The sequence below is a fragment of the Anser brachyrhynchus genome, assembly GCF_964034855.1.
Source record: "Anser brachyrhynchus genome assembly, chromosome: 13".
NCBI classification, from domain to species: domain Eukaryota; kingdom Metazoa; phylum Chordata; class Aves; order Anseriformes; family Anatidae; genus Anser; species Anser brachyrhynchus.
In genome coordinates, this window is record NC_137708.1 from 3,127,489 (window position 1) to 3,142,988 (window position 15,500).

The 15,500-nt window shown below is 35.6% G+C and overlaps 1 protein-coding gene across 1 annotated transcript in view; it reads right to left on the reverse strand.

Moving 5' to 3' along the window:
- Nucleotides 1–15,500, reverse strand: part of CHM (CHM Rab escort protein) — a 63,326-nt gene that overhangs the window by 21,516 nt on the left and 26,310 nt on the right. The window contains exons 6-9 of the mRNA XM_080554406.1: nt 15,351–15,467; nt 14,564–14,684; nt 12,788–13,013; nt 144–221 (exon numbers count right to left, since the gene is read on the reverse strand). Coding sequence (XP_080410532.1) covers nt 144–221; nt 12,788–13,013; nt 14,564–14,684; nt 15,351–15,467 — 542 coding nt within the window. The remainder of the gene's footprint in view (nt 1–143; nt 222–12,787; nt 13,014–14,563; nt 14,685–15,350; nt 15,468–15,500) is intronic.

Consider the following 15,500-nt stretch of genomic DNA (forward strand, 5'->3'; position numbering starts at 1 on the left):
ATACACAAATTACTTTTAATCAAGGTTGATGTGTTATTAATACTGAGGAGGATCTTTGAAGAATCATTTTTTTTTAAATTGACTTAACGCATTTTTCATCTGTATTTTGTATATAAACAGAAGGTTACTTATATTGCCCTTACCGTCCAGATTCTTTGTCCACTACAAGGCACTGCACAGAATGGCGAAGACAATAGATACCACCAAATACTGCACACATCCTAGAAACATAAAAAATAAAGGTTACACGTATCATGACTAATTGTAAGCAATGTGAGCACTTATGTTAAGGAAGGCAAAGTATTGTGCATACTGTACTACAACATTTTTAATGAAAAGCCTTAATCTCTGAATCAGACAATCAAAAAATAACCAAAATAAAGCATGTCTGTCATATAGTTTTGTAAAAGATTTGTTAACTTTTTTTTAATTAGCATTTATCATAGTCCTCTTAATTGTTACATTAGCTTGAACACGCCTGTTACCATCCTCAGTCATTCAGGATGGAAAAGCACTTATTGACTTAAGACAGGATATCTACTGAGCGTGCTACACTGCAGATGGTATAGAGTGAGAACGTAAGACCACACAACAACCAAACCAAACTTCTACTAGAATTTCAAGTGTGATCCAGAACTTATTTCTCTACTTCTATGAACTGTAGCGTGGGAACTTTACTGGCTATGAGCAGCTTAAATTTTAAGGGCGTTGAGAAGTACCCCAACAGAATAGGGTACCTCTGGTTGTCTTAGGGTGGCCTCTTGCAAGTAGCGATTCCTCTAAGTTCCACCTATATTAAGATACAGTTGCTTAAGATACTCTTTGTATGGAATAATGATAAAAAATATTCTAAAGAGAAAAAGAAACCTAAGAAAATTCAAAAGGTAAAATATACTAAGTTGTTTTCCACTTACAAAGAAGTCTCAACACTCAAAATAAAATAAATTACCAAAACATTAGACCAAAATTACAACTTATCTGTTTTTATACTATAAGGAGACACAGTTTAAATGAACTAAATTATGACAGCTAAATATGAGGAAGTTACTTTTGGATGTGTTTGTAACTTTTACAGAAAACAGCTTTTGTTAAGAGATTCTGTAACAATCTGGTCGTGCTTCTCTACTTTGCTCTGATGCATACATACAGTTGAGAATGACACTGCTGCAGCAAGGGTCAACAAATCAAACTCAGTATTGAACAGTGAACGGAAGAAATCTCTGTGGGATGAGTACGTTTTACGACACCACGTACCATGGCTGATCATAAGAAGCAATCTACTGCTCCACCGTACACGCACTCCTGCCTAAAACGCGGCATCTCCTCCGAGACAGCTGCCTTCAGCTCCCCTCCGCGTTTCACTGCTGACTGCCTGTAACTAAGCCAGTCTCTGTGCCAGAGACTGCCCCGCTAAATCGTACTTAGATTTCCCACTTTTTAAATGGTCAGCGAACCATTTTCTTCTTTCCATTTGCAGACAGTCTAGTTTGAGGGCACCTGCCTGAATCCTGGGCCCCCGTGTGAAGTCAGCCCCCTGCAAGAGTTAGTCACTTGCCAGGCTGTGCCCCCCCAGCCCCTGGGGCATCTCTGAACAAAACTCTTCACCAGAGGAACATCCCACAAACAAAGTGCAAAACCTCTCTCCTGTAAAACAGCACAGTTAAAGTTGGTCTGGTGAAGAGAAATCCCCTTATCCTAACTTCCTAAATCTGCTATAAACCAGGCTTAACCTCTGGGGATTACCTTTCTGTAGATTTTGTGACATAAATTAATTAACAACAAATAAAAGTTTTGTTTCCTCAAGTGATACCTACTATTTTTACTGAGCTCACTTAACATTAAAATGGCTGCAATATTACTAGCTTGAAAATGTTTTAATCCCAGCTCTTAAAAACTTTTAATATAAACTGACATTCTTGAAAATAGCACCAAGCAAGTATCAACAACCAAACTGCCTTTTGAAATGTATCTAAAAAGAAACTCTATGAACTTTTTGTAAGAGCACAATAATGCAGAGAAATTTGTGACCTTACAGAAACAGGATATATGTTAGGGATTCGCAAAGATAAAGCTTCATGATTAATTGTGAATTCAAGTTTGATGAATCAGGATAAACTTCCATCCTTTTTGTTCACGGTGCACTGTTTTCAGGGCATTGTTACTACAGAAATAAGACAAAACTCAGAGAATGAAGTTCTCTAGAACTCAGTATGGCAAAAGGTAAAACAGTAAGAACACTTAAAAACATTTTTCCAATTATTTTAAAAGAGAAATAATCTTTAACGTTTCCAGCCAGCATGAAAATTATCTAGTGGAACAAAGTAAAGAAAAAAAAAGGGGAGATCTACCCGATCCCTTACAATACAGTTTCAGGTTTGGACGGTCTGCACTGTCTGATTCATCTCGGGAATCTTGACCTGCTTTTTTCCCCCCAGTAGTTCATTCAGATCAATCAGCTATCACTGACCTCTTATATGCGGAACATAATCTGCATATTGTCATAAGCTGCACATCCTTTTCTCAGAGAGAACTGATGGGACAACCGTCAAATGCTATCAAGTGACATTTGACAATTATTCCTTTGCCCTACAAGTTAAACACAACCGTGCGCTTTTTGTGATACCTATTATTCAAAAGTAAACAGCCACTTAAAAGAAATCATGAACCAGTGCGTAGCACATTCAATGCAGTGACACGCTGTTCCATTTTGCCATACTGGAGAAGGATACCGTGAGTTTTCCAAGTTCCTGTTACTCAGCTAAGCTTTGGTGTGACCCAGCCATTTGATATTCAGCTCACAAGTGAATAGACAGAGCCCAAACTGGCAGGGAATAAAATTAGAAATGATACCTGCCATTTCATTAACAGAGTCTGCCTAGGTGTTGTATTTAAAAAAAGATTGTGTCCATAACACCCACAATACTGTAGTGCTGAAGAACATTTGTGCCTTCTTCACCCCTGACACCACATACAAGAACAGGAGGCAATAATATCACATGTGCAGCCTTCACAGATGATGCACTTGAAAGAAACGAAAATTTGCATGTTGCAAATCTGACTGCCTACAATGGAAGCCATACCGGCATTCAAAACTCACGTTAGATAGCTCAGAGACAGTTAATACCACAACACCTTTCAAACTGCATGAATGACGTGGCACGGCGAACAGCTGATGTGTTACCAACTCACAGCTCTTCTCAATTGTACTCTAAAGCACAGCAGCCTAAGGAAACGCCAACAGCATTACTAACTACGGGCCAAAGCAGAAGAGCCGGTACCCCAGACCACTTCTGCCCATGCAAAAGCAGGGAGAAGACGCCCCACATTGAATCATCCCACCTTTGGTTGTCTCAAGATTGCTGAACATGACACAAAGGTTAAACATCCACTGAATAATTATAACAGAGCCTTGAGAAACTGGCTTACTATCTCCAATGCTGCAATCAATGACTTTTAGGCTGATAAAGCATGTGTAAGGATCTTTCAAACCAACTCAGATGAATGTACTTCATGTGGCATGACATAAAAAATAGTAGTTAATACATCCGCAGTCAAGTTTTTCTTATTTATTTCTTATTTGTTGTTTGTTTTTTGATAAATGCACTTCATTTTTCCAGCAGCTTTGAAAGAATTTTGCTGCTTGGCTGCACAAAAATGTGACTTACTTATTTTCAAGAGTAGTCTGCTATCTGGTGGAGGAGGGCATGACCTGTTTTCACAGTAGGCCAGAAGAAAACTTTTATGTTTAAATGAAAATAGGAAGCAATTTTGATTGCATTGTGTTAAACAACTGTAAAGAGCCAAAATACCTACTAAAACAGACCAGCTTGAAAAATGACATGATTAGGAAGAACTTACCGAAATTATTTAAATACAGAAATTGAAATATTAAACTACAAAGCATCCCAATAATTTATGACAAAAGTAAAATCACTGTGCTAACATCACTTTCATACAACAGGCTATTCCATATAATGTGACTGCACTTCAAGTACAAGGCAACTCTTTGATACCATTAACCCTAAATGACAGACATTTAAACTGATATTACTAATTAACTGGCTACTGCCTACACCAATAATTCAAGTTTTGCTGAAAGATAGCAACAACACTGTACTCTACTTCAACTTTGCCCTGGTGACATCAAATCATATTACAACTAAATTAACAGTTGTGAAAATTTTTGGCCCGGTAGCCCTCCATCATGCGCAGCCTTTAAATGCCATTTCAGTTTCCATCAAGGCAGGAATCAGCAGTTGTAATTTTTAATACAGCTGTGAAACAATTGGACATATTAAAAGCGGATTTTTTGACAGCATATTCATGATGATTTATGAGTTTGTATATAATTTGATTATTCTATTAATTTTTCTGATTACTGATTCAGCTAATACAGTGAAGGTCACTTACAAAATAAATCTTCATTACATTTCACAGAAAGTAACTGCCTCCAACTAGTTGTTTTCTTTAATTAAACACTAATGTAACAAGAGAGAAAAATAGGCTTCAGGGCTGCTGCATCTGTTGCTACAGGAGGAGTTTACCACTTTGATGTAATGCTCTCCGATATTAATTGAACAAAAATAGAATGCCTCTCCACCTGACATCTTGATTTTCAACACAGATATCAAACACCCTTAACTTACAGACCACCATTAATTCATTCTGAAATTGCACAAAAGAACTGGAAAACCGTATCCCAAAGTATAGTTTCACACACGCAAAAATAGCTCTTAGTTCTAGTATATATCCTGCCTTCTGTTTTATAAAGGCATGGAGGGATTAATTGAGAAATAGTTGTGCCAACTGTGTAGACTTCTATATGAAAAAATATTTTCTTAATGATGAATACTGCATGAACAGTTTTGGAGAAAAATCAAAGAAAAACATGTGAAAGGCTGAATTAATAAATTGTCCTCTTTCAATTTATTTATTTGCATACACAGAGCAAGCAGTATCCTGGTTCTTAGGTGAAATTCTGTTTCCTGAAGGTCCCTAGAGAACTTCAGCATTTCCTACAATAATGTTTTATGTTCTAAAAACATTAATAGGTAGAATACAGACAAATCAAATAATTATAGTGACTGTAGTTCAAAAAACAGAATTCATTTTCCCAAAACAGAGTTCCCATAGAAAAAACAAGTCTCAGTATGTGCAGTGACCACCTGGCTTAAGATTTAAAAAAAAAAAAAACATGTAAAAAACATGTAAAAACCAGCACCAACGGAATACTGATGACAATCTCTGTCACCTAGAACTGTCCTGGCATTTAGAAAACTATTGGAAAATACATTAAAATAAATTTTTAGGCAAGCAAATGAAGGAAGTGTCAACTACTTAGATCTTTTCCTGGAGACTGTGTTCAGCATTCCTGTAAAGTTTTAAAAATGTCCAGATAGATTTTATAATTATCCTAGTTTATAATTGCAATTAACAAGATGACAGTTTTAAAACCATCAGAAAGTTTCTGCAGGAACCAGAATGCTACAGAGAAATATGTATTCAATAGTGTGAAGAGTTGTAGCATAACGTACAGTATTTGACAGTAAAATGGGTAACGATAAAAGCTGGTTTACTTGATTCTGCTTTAGAGCAGAAAACTCAAGGATGTGAGTAACTTATCCAATTATCACTTACCGAAAAGTACATCAAAACCTCTATGCACTTTTTCCATAGCTACACAATAGGTATAATTTAAGTTTATCTCACTGCCTGGCAAGGATTAGTGTTTATAGTTCATGATGTCTGAGTGGTCAAATCTGCACTGAAATGCAACTATTTCAAAAGTTTTAAAATTTGACTTCCTATTGTGTGATGCACAATTTTAGGGTTTGGCAAACCAACGTTGTTGCCAAAGCAAGATTCTCTTATAGAATCAAGCTCTCAATTCTGTTTACCCAAACATTCAACTATTTAACTAGCAAGTATCCTAGAAATTAAGTCCAAAGCACTGCAGCAATTTCTCAGAAATTAAAAGGAGAAAAAACAGGGGAAAAAAAAAGTTCAGTATTTTTTGTGCTTCTGTGATAGCAGTTAACTACAAATGCACCCTGAAGACCAATCTCTATGGCATGTAGAAGCGTGAGACCTGCCTGCCTGTAAGTTCTATCAAGCTTGTAAAAGAAGCCGTTCCTCACACAAAGTCCTTCATCTGCAATTATACAACAGTTCTGCCCTCCAAGAGGAGCTTGTGAGATCAGGACCAGAGGGCACAGACACAAAAATGAGCAACTGCAGAAACCAGTCACTGAGCATTAGGTCATCTATAAAATGCATTTATGTGCTCTCTGCCTCCAGAAAAGACATAAAAATTCTAGATATCTTAACCCGCAATGAAATTCAAAGAGTATTTTACTAATTCAGTAATGTTTTGGAGGTTACCTTTTCTCTGTCTTTTAGTTTAATGAAACTAATGCTAAACTACATTTACATTTACTACAGATTTGCAATAGAGAAAACATTCATGTTTTTTCCACAGCTCTGCTCGTAACTCTGTAATGCATGCAGATGTCTGAGTCCATATTCTTTAACATGAGCCATAATCTGCACTTACCCACATAAGCAGAGAGTAATTGGCTTGTTAGGAGACTACTGAGAGATAGTATCAAATAATGTATTAGATACACTTCCTTCATATCATTCTCTTTGTCTTAATTATCAAAGAAAATCAATACCAAAATAGCATCTCCATTAAAGCATTTGTATTTTGCACTTTGTGTTCCAAATAGGTTTGTAAAATGAAGAAAGACTTATCTGAGAGTGGACAACGTGAGTTATTTTTTATATATATATATAAAGTTACATTTGCTTTTCCCATACCACAGGGTATATTCCAACCCCCGTAATACAAACAATTTCTTGACTGAAAACTTTTCCATGCCTACTTAAGGATCTAAGACCCATACACTCCGTCAGCATTCTTATGGTTCAGAGTATTCCATGTAATACATCCTAATATTGGCTGGAGGTTTTTAGGAGGCATAAACTTTTGAAGACCACTATACTCCTAGTCAGTGGAACAGTAAGGATCAGAAAAAGGTTCATATTTGTAAATAATTTGCAACCAAACGTCTCACTGAGAAGATAAAATCTAAAATGGCAAGGTATTTTCCAAGTCTCATACACTTAGAACACATTTCCCAGCAAAGGTTATTTCCAAATTAGAAGTCTTTTCCTGTCAAATCCCGAGAAATAATGTGGGCAAGGACACAAAAGCATTCTATAGCTTTATTAACGACAATGCTCACTGATCTGTGAATAACCTGAAAAAAATGAAGATTATTGAGTTACTTTACCAATCCATCCATCCATCACTAGAGAACAGGTTTCAGTATGATGGATTATTGCACTTCCCTGATGTTTATCCCAAGAGTTTCTCCTTAGGGGGAAAAACAAACAACTGATCCTACAAACAATCATGCTAAACACACTTGTCCATTTTGCATTCAGCTACCAAGAAACTGAAGAGAAATATATCAAGTTTGCCTTTAAAAGACAAACCGCACAGAAAGTTTTATCATTTCATTGAAATGCATATAAAAACAATTAAGGAGAAAGCAGCACAGCAGCTACTCTTACTAGTTGTCATTTTAATCAAGACCAAATACTACTGGCAAGTTGTCAGTAATTTCAAAACAAATGTTCTGGTCCAAAGTAAGCGAATTATCTTAAGTGATAAGAGATACATAAATATGAAAATGATTTGTTTTAAAATTAAAAACTTCTCTCTCAGATACAGCTTGTATTTTTAAAATCAGCTGTGATTCTTTCATACTTCCATAGAATTGCAGTTTTCCTAAGACTCAAATATGTCACATCTCATTGTCAAAAGAAATAAACATTGTTTGATTTTTTCTTTAAGATGCCACATCATTTAATCAAAATACAGAAAAGTTACGCATATTGCTTACATGTAGAGACTTAATACCTATTTGTAGATTCGAATGTAAAGGATGTTATGCTGAACTTTTTATATATCAATTCTAAATGCATATTACATTCAGGTTTCTTAAGGTCTAGTCTTGATTCTAGAACACTAAAAGCTTCCTAGAGAATTTAACATGGACATAATTGGAAATATTAAGTACCTGGGACAACCTTCTAAACTTCAACATTTGTAGTAGTTAATAGCCCAAATATATGGGTAAAAACTGATCGCTCATTTTTGAAATACATACAGGAACCTTCCAAATCAATCACAGAATCCATCATATCTCAGCCTGGACTCTTAATCTTCTTGTAAATACAGGGATTGAAAGGGATGACCCATCTTAATCAGATATTTCCTCTATCACAAAATTACCACTGCCACTGGCTCTGACACAAAATGACTAATTTCAGCCAGAACCTGTTAACAACTACTTAAGGGTTGTATCACCCACCAAATGCATACACAATGTAAAAGTTCAAAGCCTATTTATAGGAAACGCAAGCCGTTAATTGAATACCCATACAAGCCAGTGAATCGCTGTAGCTCCTATGGCAAAGCAGCAGCAGACCACCTTTTACCATGACCACATCTGTCAATTCTTGGATGACTTCTAACAAAGAAAAATAAATACAGGATGCGTAACCCCTCCGAGCCTTTACGAGATGACAGATGGTGTACAAACAGACTCTAATTCCCTCTAAAACTTCAACTAGGTAAATAACTGAACTACTGCTTAGACAGTATTTCCATTTGGATGCTTGTATTTGCAAGTGTCCAGAAAAAAAGAATCTGAAAACAAATTGAAGAGAAATTAGACACCGACTTGCCCAGAATTTGGAGTGTTCACAAAGCAAGCCCTGATAAAAATAACAGAAGGGAGGTCACAGCCTGCAACTGACTTCTCAGCTAGCATTCACCCTATTCAAACAGCACTGGCCATGGATCAAGAGAATCACCACTGAAAACTTCCAGGAAAACTTCTTCTCAAACAACAACTGAAAATAAGATGCATATTTCACTGACAAGAAAAACAGAAGTCAACTATTTACAATATTTCTAAAGCAGCACTTCCAAACACTCCTCAAAACCGTTAAAATAAAATGCTTGCTTCTGAAAAACAGAAAAGTAGATAACCTAGTATTTGGCAAACTAACAAACAAAAATCTACAGTAAACTAAGCTGTCTTATTTCAGCCCTAGTTACAAGGGAAAAATTGTAAGTTGACAATTCTAAGATTTACCTCCTGTATCAGGAAATACTTGGGGCATTTCCTAATGTTTTCTAAAAGCAGGAAAAAAATACTAAAATTACTTTAAACAATCCAAATGTTGCATCAGTGAGGCTTTAGAGCTTACAATGATGCCTAACTCTAATTTTTCTTCAGAGACATTTTTCAGGAAAATGAAAGTTGTATTGCAGATTTGCAACAAACACGTTAGCAGTGAACTGCACAACACACTGATTTCTATAGCTGCCTTTCCTGTATTTCAGTGAAGCTTTGGTGTCCTATGCTTAGTGTACCAAATGGAAAGGTTTTTCCCCAAGAATAAGATGTTGTTTTATTTATTTTTACTAAGCATAACACTATTACCTCATTAGAAAAGAAAGAAGCTAAGTGTTTCACATCCGTAAGTTTGAACCAAAGGATGCTGCTCATATACAGGCTAAAAAAAGTTCTGCTGCTTATCAGCTTAGAATAACACGAGGCTTCCAACGACCTTCCTTGTACCACGAATCCAATTTATGGAGACAGAAATCTCACATCTGTACCTCGACATATTGGGAGGTACATTACAGTGATATAAAAGTTTAATTTTCTCTCCTAAACCATACCTGTTTAAACCAATAAAGAACTAACACCGCTTTTCCTCACTCAAGTGTCATCAGTAGTTATAAAATGTTGTACTGTTTATGCAGAATTCATTTGGAATGCAAGGATGTGACTTACAAATGTCTTTGACTCATTCACATAAATATGCATGTATGCCATTTATAACAGTAGCCTTGATGAGAACACACAGTGTAACTGGCTGCAAGAAACGCTTAAGAGGTTTACATTAAAACAGAATATAGAACGGTGGTTAGAAATCACAGAACAGGTGACACCTTACTCTGATAACCTGGTGATAAAAACTGTAGGGTATGATGTATAGGTTGTTGCATTACCACTTTACTATACAGTCTGAACAGGATTCCTCAGTTGTATCAAGACATAATGCCCAAGGCAGACCAGATAAAGTAATTGCAATTAATCTACAAAAATTGTGACTGCCTCTTAAACTGTTTGTTCGTTTACAGAAAAGACACTTTAAACTTCTCTATTTTTTACTGGAATGTTATGTAATACTTTTTTTTTTTTAAAAAAAAAACATAATTACTTCTTGTTTTGACAGAGTGGTTTGCTTCAACAATTTAAACACTCTCCTTATCGTACTCATAAGACTTAGTATTCAACAAAACCAACCAACTAAAACAAACCTAAAATGCACTTAGCAATGGGTATAACTAGGAAGTTCAATTCATATTCCTGTGATCACGGAAGCCTTCTGGTAAGAAAATTTTAAAAAATTCTAGACGCCATTATTGCTAACTCTTGAAATATATTGCTGTTATAGACAAGAAAATTGACAGTGCTGGCTATCAGACAAAATGAAGCCAAAGAGCTTTCCAGAATGCAAGAAAAACTATTTTGAAAAGAATCTACCTAGGAAGAAATGTAACTGAAATTCTAAAATTGTAGTTACTAAATTTAATTATTTTTTCAGGTATATGAAGGTCTAGTGAGACAGACTGCAAAACCTGTGCTTCTGTAGTATCTCTGATTATCTTTTGATTTATCAATCTGTTGGTCAGGTACTGGTATCTAGTGATGCATGAAGTCCTAAAAAACAGAAAAACATCCATAATGTCCATAAACACTAGTTCTGTTGCATGGCTATGTTCAGAGTCCTTACATGAGGAAAAAAATAAAAGATCTTTTTCACAAAATCTGAGTGCTTAATTACATAATCCCGCTTTAAAAAAAATCGCTATACAAATACAGTTTAAGTTACAGATGAAAGTCTATTGAAAAAAGCTACCAAATAACATTTCTATTCATTACAGTACAGAAGAATCCCTAATTACTCAGTGAACTAAAGGAACCATTAGGTAATTATACAGATAAATACTGAAACATCATATCGGACAGTTCTGCATGGCCTTCACTAGTTGCCGAGGCCAAGTAAAACCTTCCAAGATATGGCCAGCTGCTGGTGCCAACCACCTACTTTACAGACACCCTCCATGAAGTACAGTAACTATTCTAGAATACTTCTATCAACATAGAAATGCATCCATCCTATATACTGCAACATAGGCTCAAACCACTGAGGCCATTCTTCTAGCAGTAGCTTAAGTACTGTTATAAAGCAAGACACAATCTATCATGCAGACAAGTCAGGAAGATAACGTCCAACGGCATGCTATAAAACAGAATTTCTTAATTGCAGCACACATAGAAAAAGCAGAATTTGTCCATCAAAGAACAAAGTAGGGACTTTGCACTGATATTTAACTGAATGATATATGAATGCATCACTCACAGACAACAAAACGGCCTCACAGTGCAATACCAGTTTTTAAATAGAGCTAATGTTTACTTCAGACCTACAGGTTACTACATTAAAAACCCACATAGAGCAGATGGAAAGGCTGCTTGCCAGCAAATGAAAAGAAAAAAAAAAAGAACTCAGCCTTTTAAAAGCCAGCTGAACTGTTGGAAACAACGGAAAATTAGAACTACCCACTCTCTGCACATGTATTCTCGATGGCCCCCCAGAGCACCAGTCAACAACTCCCCTACAAGACCTATGACCCCCGCACACCTCTGGAGTCACACTGAAGAATACACATCATGCCCACAGTTCAAGTGAAGGGGCTGAAGTGGATGCTGTAGTAGAGAACATATGGCTGCTGTTTAAGATGTTGGAATGTAAAACTGCAGTATGGCGCAGTACGGCTCAGATGGCTCAGGGCTTTAGGATGTCTTATATGCTGTTCAAGTCACAGATGGAAGCTTGTGGTCTATAGGCACAGATCTATAAAATGATGCCAAGAGTAAGTGTATGATTTCACATCAGTTGACCTGAGTGGTTAAGTCTGTGATACGACAAGGGTGTCAGCATTGCATAGTTTTTTGCTTAGTAATAAACCGGACACATGGCACTACTTTGCTTCTTTCAGAAAAATCCAGTTCACTATTAAATACAAACCTATGAAAGGACAAAACACTTTCTAACATTAAATGCACTCTCAGCAGGAACTAGCAACACAAACTGGTAACATACCTCCCCTTTTAACTTCAGGAAGACTGAAAGACACATTTTCTCAACCTACCAATACGCACAGTCATCCTTTTGGACAGACACTGCTCCAAGTCTCCTCTGCCAGTTTTAAAAAGGGATAGCAATGTTTTAAATTATCCCATCCACTTCCTAGCACTTATTACCAAATGCAGCCATCACAACCACCACCCATTGCTACTTCTATTTGTAACAGAATGAAAATTGTTCCAAAGTATTAACATAGAATAAATTACAACACTTCTGCTTTTCTGAATGAAACTCTTCAAAATCTCGTTTCCTGGTCTCATCAGCTTGGTGCTCCACCATCCTATAAAAGATTTCTTTTTCTCCTAAAATGTGCACCTTTTTTTGAGAATTTTGTAGCCAATGAAAATATAAGGCAAATAAATAAAGCAAATAAAACCAACAAGAAATTGCTACTAGAATGATTTCTATTGAATGACCTCCATCAGCATTAGGTTACTGAGTACTTCCTGTTTTGAAGAAACGTACTAAAAACAGTAGTGCCTACCTGCAAAAGCACTGTGGAATCTCGCCTTGACCATATAGAGGAAACAAAAATGGTGTATTGCCATAGCGGCCAAGGCACTGAAGAAATTTTCTTGTTGCCTGAAGGCCTTCAAGAGTGCTGCAATCAGTCTCCGAAACCATTGCAATAGAATGAAGAATGAAGTGCTGCAAGCTAGGTGTTAACTTTCGTGTTCTTAAGAACTGAGCAAACGTACTGTTCTTGTAGTCTGAGAAAAAAAGTAAAATCAAGTAAAGGATATAGCATGCCACCTGCATTTTCTCATGTACTTATACTTAAAGAAAAAACTTTTTTATTTAAATACACAAAGATAAATCTCAAAAGCAAATGTGTTTTTCAACAAACATTGCTCAAAATGGATTATCAAAATTAATGGAATTTTAATTACTTCCATAAATGTAGTTTTCTCAGAAGACAGAAATACCACTCCATTCAAATATTTCAGAATAACACAAACCAACTGCATGAGACTCAAACCTTCTAGACAGCAACATCTAAATACGGCTTCCTCTGTTTATTACGTTACAATGATCTAAATCCAATTCTCATTTTTGAGATATACGAGAAGCTATGGACAAAACCCCACTGGTTTCCAAGAGCCTGAGGATGTTAAATTACTCAGATCTCCTGCAGTACACCCATTCAAGAAGAGTAGTGCTGAATCTATGCTGAGGTAGATATTATAGTGTACAGAGAAGTCATTCACATTTTTTTTTAATGAGAAAGGGCAATGTTTATTTCAAATATTTGAAATTGCCAATTTGCTCACAACAAACAAGTATAGATGACACACACAGCAGCCAGGGATGAGGAAGCACGTTTCCCCTTCAAATTAATACTATTGCTGACACATTTTTAAATTCAAAGAAATGCAGGTCCTTCAGGGAATATATAATACAAACATTGCATGTTACTTATACATCTCTGAAAACCTTCAGTAACTTTAATAAAACTTGATTTTTTTTTCAGTAAAAGACTCGCATTTAGGCAATAGCATTCTTCAATACCATTCAGAGTTCTGTTCTTAAGCTCTTTTCAATTATGTGAAAATTCACATGAGTCAGAAGCACTTCCATCAATGCTGTGCCTAGTGTTTATTATCAGGCCATGTATTGTGTTTAAGATTCAACCAGTTTTATTATAAATGTATTTTACTACCTATTGTACAGCAATGCAAAGCATAAAATGACAAGGTTTTTTTTAACTTTCTAAAAACGTTCTCAAGTTTTTATCATATTAATCTTCTTACATAACTCCAAATTATATCAAAAAAAGCTTTAAAAATATTATTTAACTATCATGAACTCTTCCTATTAAAAGTGTGCCTTTCAACGTATGTAATGATCTCAGCAGGAGCAATTTTAAAATTCTGAAGTCTTTACATTAGACTAACCTGACTCAAAATACTCCAAGTTACTTCTCAGGTTACTTTAAAGTGTAGGAACAAAATGTGTTTAACTATCTCTGGAAGTAAAATAAATTTAATGTCATTTAGGTACATGAGGTTGAAGAGGAAAATTGACTAACGGAAGGAAGGTGATAGACGCCCCCCTCTCTGCTTTGGATGAGGCTTAAATAGAAGAATTCAAATTGAATTGGTCTGGAATTTAACATTGATGGTCTGGAAAAGGTCAGAGTATACTCTGAAAATGAATCCATAAAAATAAACAAAGTGAAAATACAGGAGAGCTATCAATATCGTGCACAACCGAGTGAACTCAGAAGACAAGGGTGTTACAGCGTTCAGTGAAACCCTACCTTGAAATTCATCAGGGTGTTGTTCATAGTCCAAACAAAATGTCAAAAACTTCATCAGCATTCGCTTTTCCACCATAGTGAGCTGTCTGCTGTTGAAGACATCTGCTCTAGAACAGGGTACCTGGAAAACATTTTATTATTTCAGATATTGTCCATATTCTGGGTATGAAAAGCATGAAACAACACTGTAGCTAATTACCTTACAGATATTTTAAAGTCCTATCTTCTATTATAGTTATTTTCTTATATATTTATTTCCATTTTCTATTGTAACAACAAGAAAAGTTATCTGTTTTCCATAAAGATATTCTAAAATCTTTTTCCTCCTCTTTTCCTTTTAATTTCTCTTCAATTTCACTTGCATCTCCTCTTACTGCAGTTTTAATGAAAACAGCTTCCATTAATGAACTATGCCATATATCTCCTGTTGCCATTATCAGACCAATGATTTCTCTCCTCAGTAACAGAGAGACAAATCAAGTCTATGCCAGGTATTTGAAAATCTACTACCTGTGAATCTTTAAGAATTAACTGCTGAGTCAGACCATGGTTTAAGTATTTGATTAGACAACGATTCATGAGAATACTTTACTGAACAGCACATTTAAATTATTTTTTTTTAGTATTTAGATATAACATTTACAAACCCTTCTCATTCCAGGAATGAAATAAATATCAGACGATTTTTAATTAGTAGCTTGTTACGAAACTCTCATGAAAACAATTTCAAGCTTTTTGACTTTAAAAAGATGAGATTAAACACACACAGTATATTATTCTACGATACCTGTTCTACTTTTCCTTCTCGAAAAGCAAGAATTCTTGTAGCATTTTTAAACTCTGCGTATCTGCTAACGTTCGACTTAATCAGAAGGTCAATTAACAGACCTCGGGAGTAAAGCAGCTGCACAATGAACAAAAAAAAATATGGTGAGTA